Source organism: Xiphophorus maculatus, chromosome 6 (genome assembly GCF_002775205.1).
Source record: "Xiphophorus maculatus strain JP 163 A chromosome 6, X_maculatus-5.0-male, whole genome shotgun sequence".
NCBI lineage: Eukaryota > Metazoa > Chordata > Actinopteri > Cyprinodontiformes > Poeciliidae > Xiphophorus > Xiphophorus maculatus.
The window spans coordinates 6,610,510-6,632,643 of NC_036448.1; the positions used below are offsets into that span (position 1 = coordinate 6,610,510).

The 22,134-nt window shown below is 42.9% G+C and overlaps 1 protein-coding gene across 3 annotated transcripts in view; it reads right to left on the reverse strand.

Moving 5' to 3' along the window:
- Nucleotides 1-2,003: 2,003 nt before the first annotated feature.
- Nucleotides 2,004-22,134, reverse strand: part of LOC102236417 (collagen alpha-1(XVIII) chain-like) — an 83,977-nt gene continuing 63,846 nt past the window's right edge. For all 3 annotated transcript variants that reach the window (XM_023335942.1, XM_023335941.1, XM_023335940.1), the window contains 19 exons: nt 12,276-12,341; nt 11,940-11,975; nt 11,441-11,503; nt 10,995-11,084; nt 10,495-10,530; nt 10,318-10,371; nt 10,119-10,175; nt 9,927-9,986; nt 7,096-7,177; nt 6,952-6,977; nt 6,437-6,535; nt 5,849-5,993; nt 5,708-5,772; nt 5,487-5,624; nt 4,968-5,066; nt 4,543-4,617; nt 4,258-4,455; nt 4,021-4,136; nt 2,004-2,770 (listed from right to left, as the gene is read on the reverse strand). In XM_023335942.1, coding sequence (XP_023191710.1) covers nt 2,548-2,770; nt 4,021-4,136; nt 4,258-4,455; nt 4,543-4,617; nt 4,968-5,066; nt 5,487-5,624; nt 5,708-5,772; nt 5,849-5,993; nt 6,437-6,535; nt 6,952-6,977; nt 7,096-7,177; nt 9,927-9,986; nt 10,119-10,175; nt 10,318-10,371; nt 10,495-10,530; nt 10,995-11,084; nt 11,441-11,503; nt 11,940-11,975; nt 12,276-12,341 — 1,728 coding nt within the window. In that variant the 3' untranslated portion in view covers nt 2,004-2,547. The remainder of the gene's footprint in view (nt 2,771-4,020; nt 4,137-4,257; nt 4,456-4,542; nt 4,618-4,967; nt 5,067-5,486; nt 5,625-5,707; nt 5,773-5,848; nt 5,994-6,436; nt 6,536-6,951; nt 6,978-7,095; nt 7,178-9,926; nt 9,987-10,118; nt 10,176-10,317; nt 10,372-10,494; nt 10,531-10,994; nt 11,085-11,440; nt 11,504-11,939; nt 11,976-12,275; nt 12,342-22,134) is intronic.

Here is a 22,134-nt window from a genome sequence, read left to right on the forward strand (position 1 = left end):
TCCACCTGGTGGACAGTTTCCTAAATTACAACCTTCATGGAGGAAAACCTTTTAAGAAATTCCATTCAAAAGTGAGAGGGATTCATTTTATGCATTTATCACACACAAAATGATACTTTTAAGTAGTTACTGCAGTTGTGTTTGATAATTGCGACTTACAGCTTATTCCTCAGTATAAGACAAAAGGGAAAGAATTGTGTTTGGGGTTTTTTTTAAGGAAAAACACAATTTCTAAGTTTGCAAATCCAAAAATTTGCTAGAATAAAAATCTGAAATTCTCCAGAAGAAAACAAATAAATTTAACTGTGAAAAGTTGAAAATTTGCTAGAAAAAACTCAGGGTGCAGAATAAAGTAAAATAGGATTAAGCTAAAAAGAATAAAATTAAAATAAAACACATTAAAATGGGATAAAAAGAACACATGTATAAATATAGAGATAAAATAAAGTTTCAATCATCCAACTCTAACACCTGGATAAAGTATCATTGAAATAGTACTGCACTATTTTCAACAAACATTTTTTGTCAATTTCTTCACATTTTCAAGAAGTCGATACTTTGCTCAGCAAAACTCAAATTTTAGTAGAATCTTTTTTTTTTTAATTAATTTCTAAATTTCTCAAAACTTAAAAGTTTTTCTATAAAAAAACATTTTTGGACACAAAATGTTTGAGAAGTCAAAAATTCTAAATCAGAGGTCAAACATTTGCTTGACATATCGGAGGAATTTGTTAGAAAAAAAAAAAATTCCAAGTTTCTCAAAACTTTAAAAAATTTTGTCCAAAAAGAGAAAAAAAGTCACAGTAGAAAATTCTAAATTTCAAGCATCCAAAGTGAACAAATATGCTTTTGGGTCATGCTAAAAAAATGGACATGGAACTTTTCACTTCTAAGGTTATGAATGTCGACACTCTCCAGAAGAGAGACGAGCCTCAAAAAGTGGCTGTATCTACATATATTACTAGAAGATTGAGTGGAAGGAAAACGTGGATGAAAAAAAAAAAGATGCAAAATGGATTAAGAAGATTTGCTGAGGGCCACAACATGCAAACGGACTTATATATGCGATTGCATTCCAACTTATTAAGAAGCAAGATTTCTACTAAATTAGAGTCACTGCTTATAAAAACAAACAAACCAAAAAAAAAAATAAAAAATCAGACACTTTATTTAGAGAGCACCAGAAGGTAAGTACAAGAAAGTCAAGTTTTTGTTTCAACAGAAGATACAATCAGACAGTAGAACAACTAACAGTCGACTTTACAGGCAGAACATTTCAATCAAAGCGCGGTGAGGAGAGTATCAGTCATTTAGTGTGCTTCATTAAAAAAGAAAAAGACGTCTACAGTATTACAAAAAAACAAACTGGACAATGTCAACAAACACATACATGTTTCAACTTCAAACAGCAACATGTGAATGCATACTAGCTATGTTTTCCTAGGACATGCTACTGTATAAATAGAAAAAAATCACAGACGTTTGTTTTTTCTAATAGGTGAACTAATAGAGATATTGGCAAATTTAGACAAACATTCCACTTTATTGTAGCCGTTTCCTTATTGTGGGCAGATCAATAGTCCAATGGGATGTTTTACTGTCTTTCCTATTTTGAATAGCGGAATGGGTCAAACTAATGACCCTTTCAAGTTAGTAGTCAATCTGAAAATGTTACGTCTTTACAAAAACGATTCTGTTGCAATTAGAATGCCAAAAGGTTCAGTACAAACTTTGCTTCAAAAAATCTCTGAAATTTATTTGAAAAAGAATTTTTGACGAACAAATTTTTAGAAGTCGAACAATTGCTCTAATTTTTTTCCAGTAGAAAAAACGTTTTTTCTAGAAAAAAATCTTTTCTAATTAGATTTTTTTTTTTTAGAAAATCTTTTGTCAAAGAAATTTTTCGAGTCTTTTTGGAAAAATAATGGCGAAAAAAAAAAAATCTTACAAATTTCGTAGAAGTCTTTGTTAAATTTTTTTTCTAATGTGTGAGATTATGCTACTGCAGCAGAAGCAATATATTGTATGACTTTTTTTTTTTTGACGTGTGGTGTTGTAAATCGTTTTGTCTGATATCGCTGCGTGTCTCGTCAGACCTTTCTTAAGATGTGAAACGTCACTTTAGTTTGAAAACAGGAAAAAAGGAGACTTTGCCTCTTCAGACTCTGCGGTTTATTTTACAGCAGTTCTGCTACGTTTCTCTACCAGTTTGTCTGTCTGCCTGTAGAGCAGGAAAACAAAGAAGCCCCAGAAACATCGTAAAGCTGGCAGCTCTCAAACACTGACAATGTTTTTTTTATTATTATTATTATTTATTTTATTTTTTACTCTGTTAGAGACTACAAAAATAACTGAGCTCTAGACATGGACGGACATGTTGGGCTGCCGTCTCACGCCGCCTTTCAGGTGGGAACTAAACACAAAAATAAAACAATAACAACACGTATCTATGTGTGTGTGTTTCATGTGCCTAAATGCGTTTTCCCCCCAATCGTATTTCCCACTTTCAACATGCCTGCATGTGTGTTAATATGTGTGTGTGTTTCTTCAGGTTCTCCGTTGGGGTGTGTTTCCCACGTATGTGTTCTCTATACACAGCACTGCGTAGTGGTTGGAGCAGGAGCGGGGGTGTTGTCCCAGCAGACGACCCGTCTGCAGCAGCGCCGCCTGGCCCGTCACCGCCACGTCGCCCGTCCGCCACGCCTCGCAGTAGTTGGCGGTCAGGCGGGTGCCCACCTTGCTGGAGCCGTGCCACACCAGCTTCTCCGGCCTGCAGGGGGTCAGAAGGGCGAGGAGCGGCGACGCAGCAGCGTCAGAGCCGTTTCTTTCTGAAATGCTCTCCCTCTTAAGTTTTCATCAGCTGGACTGCTAACAACATTTGAACGGATTATATTCACTGTGGAATTTTTAAAAAATCTATATTTCAGTGAGGAAACTAAAAATAATTCACCTTTAGCTCAAAGAAAAAAAAATCACCTTATTCTCTTGTTATTAGTTATTAAGTTGCCTATTTTGTTTTTTAATTGATTACATACTTGCTGTATTTTCTTATTTACTAAGTCAGTTATTTACTTGCCCAACTTATTTATTTGTTTACTTATGTATTTACCTGCCCTACATACAGTATCTGTTCTGTTACTTACTTACCCGTCTAAACTATCCTAACAATTTACTTACCAAGTTTGTTGCCTATTTCTTCACTTATGTTACCTACATTTTTTAATCTTCTCAATTCCTTACTCATTTATTTCCATATCTATTTACTCACTAACTTGCCTTTCACCCTTCTACTTATAAACTAGCATAATGACTATACTAGCAGTGCATCAAAAATCGGCAATCAAACGCAGATTGCCGATTCCGATTTTGGGCAATACCAATTTATTTTAGTCTGAAATGTTGCTAAATATAGCAAGAAAGTTGCTGACTTGGTAACAGTGGGGGGACTATTGCTAACTGCAAACGTGCAGACATGACCTGGTGGGTCGAACCTTTCACACGGGAAAGCAGAAGAGGACAGTGGGTGATTTTTAGATCTTTAGTGAGGTAGATAAGATCGGCTTCACATGTATTGGCCGATCGTCAATCACAAAATGAAAGAAATCGGGGATAAATAACTTCAACCAAATAAAATGTTTTAACACTGCTCCAAAGATAAAGGCTGTTAAATGGGTTTTTAACCCCCAACACAAAAAATCTTGTGACTACTTCCCAATTTGCTATGTTGACGCAGATTGGGAAGATCGACAGACAGATCGACTGGCCGATAAATCGGCGCACCCTTAGACCATACTATGTTTTTCATGCAATTTTCAATAACTTTAGCTTTGGAAAAACTTCATTTCTACTCACCATTGTTCTTCAGTTCAATAATCTGGAGTTAAAAAATGTTGGTAATAAAAATGACTAGTCTGGATAGTTGATATCTTTAGTCGTCCACATATACTACCTCACATTTTCTCTGCCTCTGGTTTTCCATCAGCAGTATCTCCCTGGTTGCTAATGCTAACATCCACTCACCATGCTGGCTCAGTCATTATGTTGCGTCCATCGAAAGAATAAATGGGTGTCAACGGGTTGAACACGCCCGCATTCTCAGAGAATATGGAGGTCCAAGTGCTGAACAATATTTCCCCCTGAGAGAAGTGGGGAAAAAATACAGTGAATTTAAAGCAGTCATTTAAAAATATGTATTGTACAAGAAACCAAAAATAAATAAATAAATAAAAAACTGGACTAAGAAGAGCATTTCCTCACCCTCAGATTAACCACCGGCAGGTTGTTGCGGTCAGCCTTCCGTACGATGGTCGCCAAGTCCTGGAGGTGTGATGACAGGAAGGCCCTGTAGGTGGCGGTAAGCCCCACGGAGCGCGCCTGCTGGTAGCACAGGAAGTCTGCCCCGCGGATGCCGCGCACGTCGCCTTTGAGCGGCGCATTCAGCGCCACTAGATGGAGCTGAATTCAGAGAAGGAGGCAAATAGGAGGAGAGGTAAGCGGTAGAAAGAGGCGAAGGCGACTCAGCGCGGCATTTGTTCCACTCACTCCAGGTACGGACTCAATGGTCTGTGGCAAGATATTGTAGCTGGGCTGGAATCCCCTGCTGCCCTCCTGCAGTTCCTGATCAACAGAGACAACAAAAACAGTTGATTTACGCAGCGTGACGTCACACGTGCAAGGTCCCGCCCCCCATCTCCCTGTTGGAGGGCAAAAAGTTACAAACTAAAGAAAAAGGCGACCCTTTCCTGTGACTCTGTGACTCACTGAACTAAATTAATAATATCTACATCTCCAGATTTAATTTAGTTAAAGAAATTGTTCTACCACTGCAGCGCGGCTATGGACAGCATGTAAAACAATAGTCTTTTTGCCCTCCAGCGTTGTGCGCATGTGCAAAATGTCCAGATAAAAACAAATGACACACACTGGGTCCACGGAGAGTGTGTGTGCATGTGTGTGTTGGTATGAACCTGGCTGTGAACTCTTTGTGGTCGGCTCCAATCTCCCGCTCTGCTCAGAGCCTGAGACGCTTCTGATGAGGAGGCTCCATTTTGAATCAGCTCTCCGAGCTAAAAAAAATTAAAAAAAATGTGAGGATGGATGTTTAGCATTTTTTGAGAAAAGTGTTTCGTGTCTTTCATTGTGAAATTATGGAAGAATTATTGAACTGATTTAGCAAAATCACAAATGCACATCGAGTCTCACAAGAAGATGAAAAATAAATAAATAGGAGGATAAATGACTGAAGCCACAACCTTAAAAAATAATGTATTTCACGAGACCAACACCAATTAGTGGATGACTGGGGAGGGAATAAAAACACGGGGTATTTATAATTTTTTCAGAATTAAAATGTTTCACATTTGACTTTTGATGCGACTAATGGATAAAACCCAACAGCGGCATTTTTCCAACTGTAACTCTCAGATTCCAGCTAATGCCAAGCGTACAGATAAGACGGCAGTGGAAGGTATATCTGCGGTACAAACCTGGATTTTGCGCCACCCGTTGCGTGCCCTGATGTACAGCTCCCCCCCTCTCTCGGACACGTACGCCAGCGTTCCCTCGGCGGCTCTCTGGTCTCTGGTCTCTCTGCTGAGAGCCTTGACGGTCTTGAAGGTCGTCACCTGACCACACACCGTCACAACGTCACTGCCAGCGTTTCCAGCGCTTTACGGTGCTTTCCGGCGCTTTGGATCAGCCATCTTACCGGGTTAGCGTAGCCTGGAGATCCTGGTGGACCAGGAGGACCGGGAGGACCAGGGACACTGACGTCTGAAGAGAAGATATGCAGCATGATTACAGATGTACTCCTCAGTTCCTCCTAAATCTCTTTGTGTCAAACACTTACCAGATCCATATTCGGGGGCCGGTCCCGGCGGCCCAGCAGGGCCAGGCGGGCCTCGGGGCCCAGGTTGTCCGAGCCCGGGAGCTCCGGGTTGACCAGGAGTACCAGCCGGACCTGGGGGACCTACAACGGACTCCCCCTTTGGACCCTGAAGGCACAAACACAAAGATAGATGGATTACGTTAAGAAAGCTGTGTGGGGTTTTTTTGTCCAAAGCTATCTTACATTTACTTAATTATAACGATTTAATGGGTTTTTGATAGGGATGCACAATACATCGGCACCAACATCGGTATCGGACGATATTAAGCATTTTTTAACACATCGGTATCGGCCAGATAAATACAACTGGGCCAATATGAACAACCGATATTTAATTCCATCTTGTTGCTGTCTGTTTTTTTGTCTCTTTCTTTTCTCAAAGGTGTCAGAATTGTTGAGAAATACATAGAATATCAGTAAATATTGGTAATCAAAACAAAACAGCAACATTAATATTGGAATATCGATGTCGGCCCAAATTTTGCGTCTCCAGTATTTGATAAGCAGCAGCTTCGATGTACACCCTGCTCAGGTTCAACGTCAACCCACCACAAGTCCGGATTTCCCTGGAAGTCCTGGAGGACCGGGCTGGCCCGCGTCGCCCTTTTCTCCCTTTTCACCTTTGACCCCCAGATCGCCTTTAGCTCCCTGAGCGACAGAAAACAGTGGAACAAAACAAAACTAAAACAACGTTTTAACGAGATCTCATCTCAAGTAAACACTCAAATCAAACATTGGATGTTCTAATTAGTTTTTACTGCAATAAAAGGTGAATTTATTTGAAAGTGTTTTGTTTACACATCCTCACTGGGTGGATGCGATCGTAACAGTGGACTGTGATGTATGCTTAGCACATGCAGCTAACAGGCTCGCTGTTTGTCTCCCACATTCTGATCGCCTGAAGTTGCTAAACTTCGTCTAAAGCAAATCTCAACTCCTTTTTCCTCGCGTCCTTTGCGTGTTGCTCTGAACAGGAACATCAAAAACGTGACAACAACAATTTCTCCCAAACCGTTTTGTCTGATCATCTCTGTTGGAGATGTGCGAGACAGGCGTTCACTCACCTCTGCCGCGTCAGGTAACGGGGGTGCTGGCGGGAAAGCGGCCGTAACGCGGTGTGCCGTGAATAACAAAGAAAGCAACAAGTTGAAGGGATGCAGGTTCAGAGGCTGCTGCTGCTGATGCTGCAGGAAAGAGACGAGTCTTACCGGGCGTTCCCGGCTCACCAGGCGTCCCTTCGTCGCCTTTGGCTCCTTTAAGTCCCACAGAGTCTCTCTTCGTCACCGACTCCTAGACACACACACATACAGAGACACATTAATAACTGGATTGCTCAGGTTGTGTGCATGTGTTAAACATGCTGCTGGACATTAAACAGGGTAAAAAGGGTGTCGATGACGTTGCTGCCAGCCCTGCGAAAAAACTGATTCAATCCAAGAGACACATGCTCAGTTATTGAGGTTAAGGCACGGGGGGGATAAAGCACGAAGGTTTTACAGCGCAGCGTGAATTAAAAACGGTTTGGAGTTAGAGCTGCGCCGGGATTTTCCTCAGAGAATATGAGCTACCAGACTTTGATTTCAGAAATGTTCCTTTCAAATGTAACACTGGTTTTACGTTACTTTATTAAGGGGACAAAACTTCCTACAGCACTTGGTTATCACAAAGAATCCCTTTCCAAGATGCTAAACGGTAAAAAAAAAAAAAAAAAAAACAGACACCAGGAAGAAACCTTACTTATCTACCCAACAGTAAGTAGATCAGAGATGGAGCTCCATCGCTTTTACAACAACCAAAAAAGATTATTACATGTCATGCAGTTTCTTTCTTTCAGCGACTGATCAAAAACGTGACGATGAACCAGCTCTGATTTACATAAACACAAGATCTGTTCCTTCCCTTCATTTCTCATCCACGAGCTTTTGAGAAGGGAAAGAGCCGATGAGCTAAGTAGTGATCAGCATGCCCCCCGAAACACCTCGCATTAACATTTGTCTTTAATGGCTGGACCCGGCTCAACCATCTACAGATATGCAGGGATTGATCTCTCTGGTTACGTTTTGGACTAAAAAAAACAATGTTTTCATATTGCAGGAAAATCTGTGCAAGACAAATGTTAAAGCCTGATGCAATCACACCACGTCCACATTCATGTGGCTTTATCAGACGCTGTTAGGAGAACAGGAAGGGAAGGTAACGAGGAGGGAAGGAGGCACCAGAGAGGTTTCATGCTTTATTAAAAAACACAAACAAAAACCCACACACCACCAGAACCACCAGATTGGTCCCATTTCCAACAGGAAGGAACCATTCAGACGGTCCGGCTCAGACTTACTCGTCCCAGTTTGCAGTGCGGTCTGGGGCGCACCGGGATCACTGTCTTTTGGGTTCAAAGGAGAGCAGCGTGAGCAGAGTTTCATTTCAATGAAGCTTTAAGAGTTTTAACCAAAAATGTAGAAATCTAAACACTCTGCATCGTTAAACACCGGTCATTTTCTGTCCAGTCGGGCCTTTAAATACTCCGGCATGTGAGTGGTGACTAGTGTAACATCCTGCAATAGTAAGTAAACTAATTTAACCGGCGGTAACAACCGGTCTGTATATTATTTCTTTGCTGTTAAGATTTGAGGATGCAGTTTTACTTTGGTGCAACAAAATTTTTCGTTATGAAATAAAACGGAAGGAAAAAATAAGTTTTCATTTCAGGTGAAACTATGCAATACGGAGATATTGGGAACTTTTTGAAAATGACTTTAAAAAGACGTGAAGTTATGTTGCAAAGTTAGACATTACATTTACCCAACAGATATATGAGAAATGTGTTCAGTGTTTTACTTTTCACCCAGTTTAATGATAGAAATTCTTGGGTTTTAGTTTGATCTGTCATAAGCCAACAGATACTAACCTACAATTACATTTAAACAAAAAAAACAACAAAACAGAATGAAAGAAAACTAAAGAAATGCAGAATAACAATTCATCACTTTTGATCATAAATGGATTTGCAATAAGCTTTTGCTAAATAATAAAAAGTAAATACAGCACCCTCAGCATTTCTTGAAACGCCTGCAAAATAAGTGTAGAATTTTTTTTTTTTGTTGAAATCTTACACTAAAAAGAAAGAAAAATCTCATTTTATTTAAGTATAGAAAAAGAAGGCCAAAAAAATAAATCCACATCTTATTTTGGGGTAATTGTGAAATCTCAATTATTTGCATGTAACTGTGGGAACTTTTAACGTCACACTTTGCCTTTTTCACGAGTCGATCAGAACATCAGGCACATTTATTTATCATCCTATTTCCCTAAACTAGACATTGTTGTAAAAAAAAAGTATGTGCCTCGTCACCGAAAAAAGTTTTTTTTTTCTCACTGTGTGAAGTTAAATCAGTGATCTTTGAAGGAACGGAGGGTCTTCATGCATTAACACCCTGTTTTATCTGATGCTGTGCAGCTCAATCAGATTTAGGCCAGGACTTTGACCAGAAACGGCAGGATTGTCGTCCAGATGTAGAACCCAAGTGCTCTCAAAGTTTATATCAGTCCAACACGCGGAAGATGGTAAAGGAGGTAACGGGTTCCATGAATCCCGGATGACCACCTGAGATTCTCTGTCACTCAGAATCCTTGCATTTCGCGAGAAGATTCTGTAGGAACAGAGCCTCGGCTGACGTGGTGCTACATGGCCTCTGATTGATCATCCGATATCTCACAGGTGTGACTCTGTTGATATTATTGCTCAAACGGCGCATGCCTGAAGGGAACATTCAGTGCTTTCAGCACCGCCCTCTGGTGGTCAGTAGGGAGGAAATAGAACTCCAAACTAACTACAACCAAGCCACATAAAGAATGTTTCAGTTCTTTTACACACACCAGGGCCGTCAGTAACTTGTTTTTTGGTATAAAGCTACAATACTGTAATACTTACTGCGCTTCGTAACGCAAGAAGAGCCAGATAGAATAAAAAAATAAAACATTAAGCAACATGTTCCTTTAATTATAAAACTTTCACATAAGCCATGATCACTTGCATACTTACTCCATTTAGACCGAGAATTCTTCCTGGTGGACCAGGAGGACCCGGAGGACCAGGAGGACCCTAAAAAAAAAAGAAAAGAAATATTGTTTCTGCATTTGTTTTAAAGTAAGTCGCTCCTTAAATCTTTGAATTTCTCTGAGTTTACGTTAACCATATATTATTATTAATCTCTGCTTGAGGGTTCCTCCTTACCGGCAGGCTGACAGATTCTCCTCGGTCGCCTTTTCTCCCCACCATACCTGGTCGCCCCTACAACAAGAGACGGCAGCGTTAACCTGTTGGCTCAAAAAATAAATGTAGGAGCAGATTGTAGTTTTCACAGTGCCGCGTTTATTCACTTCCCGTCCGCGCTGTGCGGTCAGCAGGTATGAGATTATATAAAACTACTCACTGGGCGTCCAGGGAAACCATACTCTCCTTTTTGACCAGGATGTCCCATCGGTCCCTGAAATGAAAGGCAGTCTGTTAGACAACGTTAGTGTCAGGATTGTCAACTTCTTCTTAAATTTAAATTTTAGGAGTGTAACACCTGGAAACTTTTAAAATATTAAACTTATTATAAACTCACCACAGGTCCTATGGCTCCTGGGAAGCCCCGGTCGCCCTGGGAGATCACAAAGCAGCACAATAAAACATAAAATTACGGAATAAAAGCAAAAAAACACAATGATATATATATATATATATATATATATATATAAAATTATATATATATATAATTAGCATTTATATACATGTATATACCTTGTAACATGGCACAGATGAGACATTTTTTTCCAAAAGTAATTTCTATTTTAATGTTTATAAACGTTTCATCACAATCTGGTATCCATCATAACTTGCGTTGCTTTTCTTGTCAGTTTGATTCATTTTCTTTCTTGAATATTCACATTTCTACTTTAAAAGTATTTCGATCAGCTGCTTAGAATGACCAACATTCAATGAAGCGTTGTCACTTTATTCAATTCTAACAACAGAAGTGACAGCAATTCTGATAGAAATGCATGCTTCATCTCGATGTCTTAAACAGAACATAAACAAGTTGCTTAAGTTGTTGTTTTAACATACCTTTGGGCCCTTTGGCCCCTGAGGGCCCCTCGGTCCAGACAAAATAGATCCATCTGCAGCAATTGTCACGCCAGGTTCGCCCTTTTCTCCCTGTAAAGACAAATAAAAAGCAAAAGAACAATAAAAATAATGCAAAAATCACAATATTTTCAAAAATATTTATGACCGATGCACAAAGAAATTGTTATATTTTATGCATGATTGGTGTTGCTCAGCAGACACCCAGCTGGAATCTCAAATATCCTGCAAACAAAGAGCTATGAGGTTGCACTGACAACAACACTCTTCAGTGTGGATTGCTGAGGGAAGGAGGCTGAATCGTGGCGATTCTCACAACCAGTAAGATGCTTAAAAAGGAAGTGACAGAAAACACAAATGGCTATATTTTTCAGAACTTGTCAGGATCTGTCAGCTGGTCATTTAGGCTGTAAAATCTTGTTGCTAACCTTCTCTCCTGTAGCTCCCTCAACACCTTGAGGTCCTCTGTCTCCCTTTGGTCCTCTAGGACCCTGGGGAAGGGAAGAAAATCAGTAAATTGTACAATCTAAAAATCACAAAGGTCTTGACAGAAATAGCAAGAATGAAACAAATATATAAACATCCAGGGAATTAGCTAAAAACATTTCTATGCCACAATGACTTTTGAAAAGAGTTCATGTAGAGTTCATGTAGTCCCGAGGACATTGGGACGGAGTTATTGACCGTCTTGAGTTTGAAGGTTCAGGAAGGACGACCATAAACCTGGAAGTTCAGCCATTTTGAAAATTCTACTGCATGTAGACTAAAGGAAATCTACGAAGTAAATCCTTGTCAAATTAAGCAGCTGGTTTACTGAAAAAGAAAGATTTACTGATGTAGCAAACAGACTTTCATACAGTCAGTGAGCCATAGAGTCGGTTGGGCCAACAGGCTCAGCATACAGTGGAGTAGCAAAAGGTAACTTACTGGAAATCCAGCCTGTCCCGGCAAACCTTCAGGGCCCTGGAGCAAGTCAAACACACACAAATACACTCATGTCTGTACTGGAAAGGCAGCGAGTCTCGGTCATTTATCTATTCTGACAAAGCATTAGCATTAAACTAAACACCAATGGTAGCAGTTTGGTTACACTTTTACAGTTCTGAAAAAAATAATGGCTTATTTCCATTGCTTATAGCTGCTGCAAAAACATGGAGTAATTTTTTTTAATGTTGCAAAACCCATCTCGGTATTTATATTTAAAAATATATCAAATTGCATAACCGTCATCACTTTTTACATGTGTAGCCAGAGAGCACGCACCCTGGGCCCCGGGGGTCCACTGAACTCTGTGAAGTTTAACATCCCATCTGTAGCGTTCTGGAGCAGCTGCAGGCAGAACACATGGTTCAAAACACAAAGCATCTTTTAATGACGTCACCAACAATATGATAAATGTATTACAGCAAAAGAAGTACATTTAATTTTATTTTTTTCAAATTTGTGCTTTAGACTGACTGCATTCAAACACTAAATGTCGTCAGAAGAATTTAATCTGAACTTTGGCCCTTGTAAGTTTGTCATAATTATTTAGTTTTAAGCTTGGATTTTAAGTGATATTTCATTTAAATAAAAAGTGTCGAGACGCTTGTCAAGGACACACACTCACAAGCTTTTACACACCTGGCATGTTTCACTTTCACACAAAGGCCTTTGTAGAAATGGAAACTTAAGCTGACGTAACACATCAGGCGACCAATAGGCGTGTCTTAGATATAGGGAATGGGTCGTCCGTTTTTGATCAGATGCTGTATAATTTCGGTTATATTCACTTCACAACAAATTAGCCTGTGAGGGTAAGCGTCTTTCTTTTCTAGCGCTAAAAAAGAATAAAAAAAGTAAACTCTGATTATTCTGTGTTGGCTGATTTCCTGTTCGTGTGCTCACACGCTTTGGGTCCGTCGAGTTTAAGTCACAACAATTGGTAGCAGAGGATGGTTTCGTGTTGAGACGCGAGCAGAGATTGGACGGGCCGTTTACGGAAACAGCCTGCCGGGACAGTACACGGGCGTTGGGCCCCAATAAACAGGTGAGGAAGCTTTTTCCTTAAACATACACCCTTGTACTGTTTCTTTGGGCTGTCTAAATTCCATATATCAGCCGGTGTTCATATTGAGTTGTCTGATTTGTCAGTCGTGTTCGTACTGCTTTCCGTTGGTTGGTCTAAGTCTTTTATTATTCATAGGAGCAATATAAAAAACAAACAAAAAAAAAGTTTGGGTCGATTGGCATTCAGTGAGAACTGGCCGTCTCCCCCTTGCGTCGGACGCGTCGAAGGTTCAGGCTGGGTTTTGTCGGTTTTGGCCCCGAGGAGTACTGCCCTCGATAAATAACGCGCCGGCCAATCTGGGTCAGCTCGAGAAACGCTAAAAGCGGTGAAAGCTGGCCACCATAGGACAACGTAGATATTGGGTTAAGGTTGATCGCGATCTGCTCCTCAGATGAAGTATAAGTATAAAGTATAAGTAAAAAAGTGTTACTAAAATAGGAGCTCTGAAGAGCGTGGATCCATTTCCGTGTTTTGTGTAAAGTTGTCTCTTTTATGTCAGCTGTGTCTCTGTCAGCTGTGTGTGTCCGACTCTGCCGCCGAGCAGACGTTTTTGTCCATGCCTCGCTTTTCTGTTTGTTGTAAATGTGCTTTGAAACCATGGTTGGGGTCTGGGCACTGTAATTTGGGGAAAAGTTTTTAACTTTATCTGCTGTGTTGGTTTTCTCGCCGCCGTGCGAGCAGAAAGAAAAAAAAAAGGGGGAAAAAAAGGGAGACAGAGGCTCGCCGCCGTGCGAGGCAGTAAAAAAAGGCAGAGAAGAGGAGAGGTGATCTCTGGGTCTGAACATGGCGGAGGAGGTCGACAGGGAGAAATACGATTCAAAGTGGGGCATAGGGCCTTGGATTACCCTTGGTGAACAAATAGACGGATTAATAACTTATCTGGCAGAGCATGACGAATTTCAGAATAAGGAGGAAGAGGGTAAACTGCAAAAAAAGATGAAATGTCTGGTGGGGAAGAAAGGTGGCGACTTGTTAAACAGACAGCCATTGGGAAAATACTTGCTGCAAGGGATAACTGATTCAAAAATAATATTGATAGACGCCATGGAAAAACAGGAAGAGGCAGGAGTTTTCACTAAAATAGGCTGCAGAAAAAATAGGCAGAATGCAGAGATAGAACTCAGGAAGAGTGAAAAACTCTTGGTCTCATGGCAGGGGCTCTCTCATGCATTTGAACACAGAAATCAAGAAATTGCCACCAGCTCTGAACACGCAAACATACACACACAGAATTCACTTCCTCCACCATATACTGGAGACGAAGCTCGACCTGCCAAGGGGATAGATCCAGTAATTAATATCACAGATGGAACTTTGCCAGTCGAGGGGGGGACAGCTCCCTCACAAAACACTTCAGGGGTCCTCAGTGGGGATGGAACCCCGACTTGGACCGTATTAGATCAAACCCCAAACCAACCTCGAGCGTGCGCGCCGGATCCCATGGTTTGGTCACAGCTAAGCGACACCTTCAGCCAGTCTGCTCAGAGGTTGCAGGACTTATGTGATAAGGCCGAACAGGTGGAAAAGGGAGAGAGACGGTCTAAACCAGCCAGAAACGTTAAAGTCACGCTGGATGCAAGTGGAACATGGGTGTCAGAGGACTTGAGAGACAGAAGTGATGAAATGACACAGGTGTATCACGTAGCCTGTCCTCCAGGGAGCATGGGCGGTCTAGGCCTTGGGGACGTGGAAGCAAACACAGGGGGTGAACATAGCCGGCCTGGGGGCTACACAGGAGCTTATCCTCGTTTAAAAAACAGTGTTGGTGGTCAGAAATACGTTCAGTTTCCCTTGGGTGACAGAGATGCAATAGTAGATAAACTTCCCAGTATCACTGCTGGAGGGAGCCTTTGGCTGGCAGAGTTAGACTTGTTAACATCAGGCATGACTTTCGTTATGGGTGATTTTAGAGCAATAATGAGCAGATCTATGTCCGGAATGGTCATGAAAGAGGTGGAGAACACAGCCGGGACACAAAATGTAAATAATTCAACTGCAGTACACCAATTCATCACACCCTTGGCTCGAGCAATAAAACAGCAGTTTCCTCTAGCCACCATCGCTCCTATTACTAAATTTGAGTGGGATTGTAACATGGATCCCAAAGAGTATATAAATAAAGCTGCAGAAACCTGGCTCAAACAAACTACAGTTAATCCCAAAGGCCAACACACAAACTTAACTGAAATGTTTCGAGAAGCAGTTTTAAAAGGCGTCCCTGAACAGGTTGTGCAGTCTATAAAAAACAATCCTGATCTTGCAGGGTGTGAACATGTGAGATGGGAGAGACACCTGCTTCATCACCTATTAAAGGCGCAGGACGAGTTAAAAAAAAAACTGTCTGACACAAAGGATTTAGAAATTCAGCTGTTGAAACTCCAACTGCAGGAAGCAAAACAAAAACTAAGTAAAAAAAAGGATAAGCATGAACATGTGATGGTTGCAGCTGCAGTAACAGGACCCGCCTCACAAGTTTCACCTACACAGGGTGGGGTTCCTAATTACTGGCAAAACACTAATCAAAATGGGGGAGCACCTGCTCCTCTTTACCCTTTTGTATATTCTCCAAACAGGTACGGAGCGTCCTCTCGTGGAGTGGGGCTGCGTGTTGGGGGTCGTGGGAGGAGGGGCATGGAGCGGGGGCGCGGCAGAAGGCCCAGAGCCCGTGACGTATGTTACATCTGCGGTCATCCTGGACATTGGGCTCAGCACTGTTGGAATATACCAGGTCCTGTTTCCCCTCACGGACAGCCAGGTATGATTCCCCACAATCCCTCTGTGCTTCCCGCAGCAAATGAACCCGGACAGTACTTTCAGTGGGACACTGAGCCCACACAGAGTAACTACTGACACACCTCTGAGGACCCCAGAGACAGCATGGGCACTGCAGACCCCATGCTGTCAGCAACAGTGGAAGGGAAACACACAGACTTCCTCGTTGACACCGGTGCCACACATTCTACATTGAACTCTGCCCCTCCTTTTTGTCTGACATCACGAACTGTATCTTTAACAAGGTTCTCAGGGACTGAACAGAGTCTGCCATTCACTACGCCTCTGACCTTCAAATTGGGTAATCAGCAAATGAAACACTCTTTTGTGAGTTCGCCCACGACTCCCGTGTGTCTGCTGGGGCGAGACCTGCTGATAAAGATGGGAGCCACAGTTATGTGTTCTGCTGATGGACCAATTGTTGCCTTTCCTGATGGCACCCCCCTTCATTGTGGAAACTTTCACACAGCTGGAGAGTTTCTCATGCAGCCAGTGGTGTCTGAGTATGCTGACATCTACTGGGGCCTTTTAATGAACTTACCCTCCAGCAGCCTCATGTCATCGTTCATGGCTTGGAAGCCCTGGATCCTGGCCCTACGCCCCTATGTGTCTCCGCCCGACCCTCCTCACGTCACCCTGTTCTACGACAGAGATGAGTCCGAATGGTACCAGGAAGCTTTCCTGTCTTCCGCAGAGGAAGCGACCTGGGAGGTAAAAATTTCAGATATTTTTGTGTCTCCCGCTGGGGTGGCTGCTGCTGTCTGTCTTACAGAACAGCAATTAGAGTGGTATCAAATGTCTGATGAAGCTGTGCCTCACATCTCTCTCTGTTTGCACCCTGAGCATCAAGCCAAGGAACTGGGCGGAATGGTTAAACGATCACTGGCAGCCACAGATTGGATTGTCACAGCAGCGCCAGGTTTGTGTTTCTCCCCCTCTCTTGACACATATAAAATCAGTTTTTCAGGGTCTGAAACAGTAGAGCTCCAACATGAACGACTGTCTAGACATCACGGTAGGGAAAAATCTGACCACCCTTTAGCAGAACAAATGATAACATCTATGCCCACTTCTCTCTGGGCAGAATCGCCTACGGATGTTGGGCTGGTTTCCTGTGCTCCTATTTCATTTCAGGTGGACTCTGAGAGACCTCTCTGGATTCCTCAGTATCTGCACAAACCCGCAGCTGAACAGGGCATCGCAGAAACAATAACAGGGCTAATTCGGGCTGGCGTGCTGGAACCCTCGCAGTCTGATTGGAACACTCCCATTTTACCTGTGGAGAAAAAAGGTACTGGTAAATACAGAATGGCCCATGATCTTCGGGCAGTGAATGCAGTTCTCAAGACAAAAACTGTGCCGGTTCCGAACCCATATGTGTCCATTGCTGCATTAACACCCACTCAGCAGTGGTACACCTGTATTGATTTGGCAAATGCATTTTTCTGTCTCCCTCTGGCTGAAAGCTGCAGGGACTACTTTTCGTTCACTCACAAGGGTCAGCGCTGGCGCTACACCAGGCTACCACAGGGCTTCGCCCTGTCCCCAGGGCTGTTTAATCAGGTTTTGAAAGATATTTTACAGGACTGCCCACTTCCGCCACAAACGACCTTCATTCAATATGTGGATGACCTTTTGCTTGCTGCACCCACCACGGAGATCTGCGTTAAAGCCACCTCCCTGGTTTTGCAGCACCTGTACCAAACAGGTTTTAAGGTCAGTAAAAACAAATTGCAGATTGCACGAAAACAGGTTTCGTTTCTGGGAAGAATAATTTCAGCAGGAACAACTGGCATGTCCTCATCTCACAAACAATCCATTTTGCAACATCCAAAACCCGCCAGAGTTAAAGACATGCTCTCCTTTCTGGGTCTAACGGGCTACAGCAGGGGCTACATTCTGTCTTACACGGATCTGACTCAGCCGCTTCGAGCCTTTGTTAACGAGCAAGGCATGAGAAATCTGAATAATCTCCTCATTTGGCACACTAAGGCCGAACAAGCTTTTACCTCTCTCAAACAGCACATGGCGTCGGCTGCAGAGCTCTCCATCCCTGACTACACTTTGCCGTTCTTTCTGGATGTTTCTGTGACAAAACTGGCTGTAAACAGAGTTTTGTTCCAGAAAAAAGGGGGAGAGAGAAGAGTACTGATGTACTTATCTGTAATGATGGACAACATGGAAAAAAGGCATCACCCTTGCACGCAACATGCAGCTGGGATAGCCAAACTGATACAAAAAACTGCACACATAGTCATGGGACATGCACTACAGGTGTTAACTACACACAGTGTGGTGGCATATGTAAACTCACAGAGTTTCACCATGACAGCATTGAGGCAACAAAGACTCTCCAAAGTCCTGGAAGCTCCAAACATTTCATTCACACATGAAGGCGTAAACATGGCAGACTGTTTTGCAGAAGGAGAACCACACGTGTGTGCGGAGCTGGTGGCAAGGACGGAGAAGGTAAGACCAGACCTTCAAGCAACTCCTCTGCTGGGACCAGAGGTGAGACAGTTCTTTACAGATGCTTGTTGTTTCAGACACAAAACACAAGGGTTAAGAGCAGGCTATGAAGTAGTTGAAAGCACAGAAGTAGGATTTCTCACCAGACAAGCAGAAAGACTACAAGGGCCAGCATCTGCACAGAGCGGACAACCCATCAAACATGAGCGTGAGGCAAAGGAGCTTGCTGAAGCATTACTGCTGCCAGAAAGAGTGGCAGTCATCAAATGTAAATTTATCAGATACACTGGTTGCCAAAGGCAATCAGGCAGCCGACAGAGCAGCAAAAATGGCTGCAGGTTACACAGATTTGGTCATGGTGTGTTCGTCAGAGGAGGAATTACATGACAAACTGACACTGGAAGAGGTGGTAAGATGCCAAAAGGGGGCGTCGCCGGAAGAGAAAAACATGTGGAAGCACCGAGGCGCCACTGAAACAAATGAATGCTGGAGGGGCCCGGACGGCAGGCTAATTCTGCCCCCCGGGAAAAAACAAGAGCTGCTCCAAGAAGCTCACGGAGTTGGGCATGTTGGGACTAAACAAATGATGCACAATCTCAAAGACTGGTGGCACCCCCACATGCTTCGCATGATCAAACATTTTGTGCAAAACTGTGAAGTGTGTGAACAATTTAATCCTAAGAAAACTTTGAATCCACATCAGGGGCAGTTCCCTCCACTGACAGGTCCTGGGAAAGAGATTGTGTTGGTTTTTACGGACATGGTGAACACAGTGCAAGGCAAAAGATACATGCTGGTTTGTGTTGATGCTTACACAGGGTGGCCGGAAGCCTGGCCAGCAGCAAAAGAAGACAGCAAGACAGTAATAAAATGTCTAATCAATCATTACATCTCCAGGCACGGTTTCCCCGAGAAAATCAGGTCAGACAGTGGAACACACTTCAGAAACAAGGACCTTCAAACAGTGGAAGCTCACCTCGGTTTGAAACATAGGTTTGGAACGGTGTACCACGCAAAATCTCAAGGAAAAGTTGAACGAATGAATCAGAATTTGAAAACAAAATTGGCTAAAATTTGTGCACAAACAAAATTAAATTGGGTTGATGCATTACCTCTGGCTTTGATGTCCATCAGGTGTTCGATAAATGCCAGGACAGGACTGACACCGTTCGAGCTCACCACCGGACAGAGTTTTCCAGGACCGACACCACCACCCGGGGAACCAGGTGACCTACGACCTTTAACAAGGAAAGACTATTTTTCTCATTTACAGACTCTAAAGAAAGAATGGTGTAAGATCCAAGGACAACAAACAGACAGAGCGACTCCCACAGAGCCCACCGCCCAGTGGGTGTGGTTGAAAGTCATCAAAAGGAAGTGGACAGAACCAAGGTTCACTGGCCCATATCAAGTGGTGGAGCGGACATCTCACGCAGTGAAACTCAAAACGAAAGGTGACACCTGGTACCATTGGTCACAGTGTGCGGCTGCCCCAGAACCGGGACCGGGAACGGTAACACGCACTTAACATGCCTCCACCCAATCGCATTTCTATTCGCTGGGTGCTCCAGACACATCCTTGGCACAAGACAGCAGTATTGAGCACCATCGCACTAGTGATGACCTTCATGATCTTCGGATTAGAGCACATAAGAGCACGTGGGATAAATAACACACAGACAACCTTACCATCACACCATATAGTGCCTAGGGACATTCCTTCGCAACATGCAACCGATGCCAGCAGACGCACTTCAGATGGTCAACAACCTGTACTCACCTTAAACTACTACAAGGGCTCAGACACCTCATTTAGATTCGACCTGTGTGACATCATTGACTGTGGGGGTAATCCAGTGGGATGGAAGAACTGGGAGGTGTATTTGTGTATGGACTTCAAAATTAACGATTGCTACGCAGCTTGTGAAGGCGGGTGGTGTCCCTACTGCTCACTTTGTCCTTACTGGGATACAGTCACTCATTACACAGGGATGTGGAAACCAACTCACTCCCATTTGCCCAGCAGTCAGGTAAGCAAGATGTCATTTACCAGGCTCAGTTCACCCACAGAGAATCCACTCCTTTTATCACTACATGGAGTGCAGAGTTCGCTGCATGATGGCAACGCTAGCACAATGCACATTGTGCTAGGAGTTGAGGCCAGCGGAGGAGACCCTCTAAAGGTAATCCAAATTAACCTCCTGACACCACTAAACAACAAATCTGAAGATGAGACGTTCTCTGAACAAGGTAATGATAACAATTCAGGTTTTCTAGGCAAAGAAACTGGGGGTGTGCTTACTTTTGACTCTTCTAAATTGACCCCTGCTGATGTGATAACGTTAGCAACAGGTTACACTGGAACTAATTTGTGGTTAGACTGGCTAACTGCAACAGCGCGACAATATCGAATGTCTAATTGTGTGGCCTGCGCAGCTGGACGACCTCGAATGTATACTGAGCCCGCGCCGTTGATTCTATCTGACATTTGGGGTTTTAACTGCATGCTCAATATGACTAGATTTAAACAGCCCTCTGGATGTGACACCTTAACAACTTTATTTCCTTTAATTAACAGCAGGACCCGCATGGTGCCCGCCATTCCAGTAAAAGATCATTATGTCTGTTTCAATTTCACAGCAGGTAATCGGAGTGTGGGCCGGATTTCTGAAAGTTGGTGTAACATCACACTCCCAGGACACTTAATAGGCACATGGGCGAGAGATGGGATATTTTATCTATGCGGGGGAAATAAACTAATTGGGAGAATAGAGACAGGTATGACAGGTGTCTGTGCTATGGTGAGACTGAGGGCGCACGTCATAATGGTGGGAGAACAGCAACCCCTGAATAACAGGGTAAAGCGCAGCGCATTTGATTTTACCACTAACTCACCCACTTATATCGACAGCATACGGGTTCCGCAGGGGGTTCCAGATCAATATAAATTAGTGGACCAGGTTGCACCAGGTTTTGAGAGCATTTTCCTACGGATAACACCCAATAAAAATGTCAACAGAATAAATTATATCCATTACAACTTCCTGAGGTTAACTAATTTCACTAGAGATGCAATTGAAGGTCTGTCTGAACAATTAGCCCCCACCTCATTAATCACTCTTCAGAATAGAATGGCAGTAGATATGTTACTAGCAGAAAAAGGGGGGGTCTGTGCTATTTTTGGGGATCTCTGTTGTGTCTTTGTGCCTAATCACACGGCACCTGATGGGACAGTGACCAAGGCGCTGGAAGGACTTAAGGCCCTGAGTAAAACCATGCATGAGCAGTCCGGTGTTTCCAACCCTCTGGATAAGTTGTTCGCAGACCTCTTTGGAAAGTACAAGGACATCGTCATCTCTTTGCTCGTCTCTGCGGCAACTTTCCTGGCATTCCTGATCACCTGCGGTTGCTGCTGTGTGCCTTGTCTAAGATCCTTAGCTGTACGGTGTATGGCTTCAACCATAGAGAAGGGGAGCGAGAGTGATGTGAAGCCCCCTGCCTATCAGATGGTTTCCCGTGAACGTAGAACAACCGTGAACCTGCAACTTTCCAGAGTTTAAGTAAATGAAGTCCAATCCTTTCTGGGTGTGCCAGGATGAAAATGAGGCATCTAGACACACGTAGAAACTGGTTCGACATTGCTAGGTCTTGCACTGAAGACACTGTTCTGATTAGACTTTGTGGATCACATTACAACCCAATCCTGCTGACTTTTTACTATTTTACCAGTATAATTACATTGTCTGAATTTTTGCCTGTTACATTGATTTGCATATTTTGAAAGTACTCCTTTTATAACCATTAACTTCTTCAGTACTGATTTCACATTTC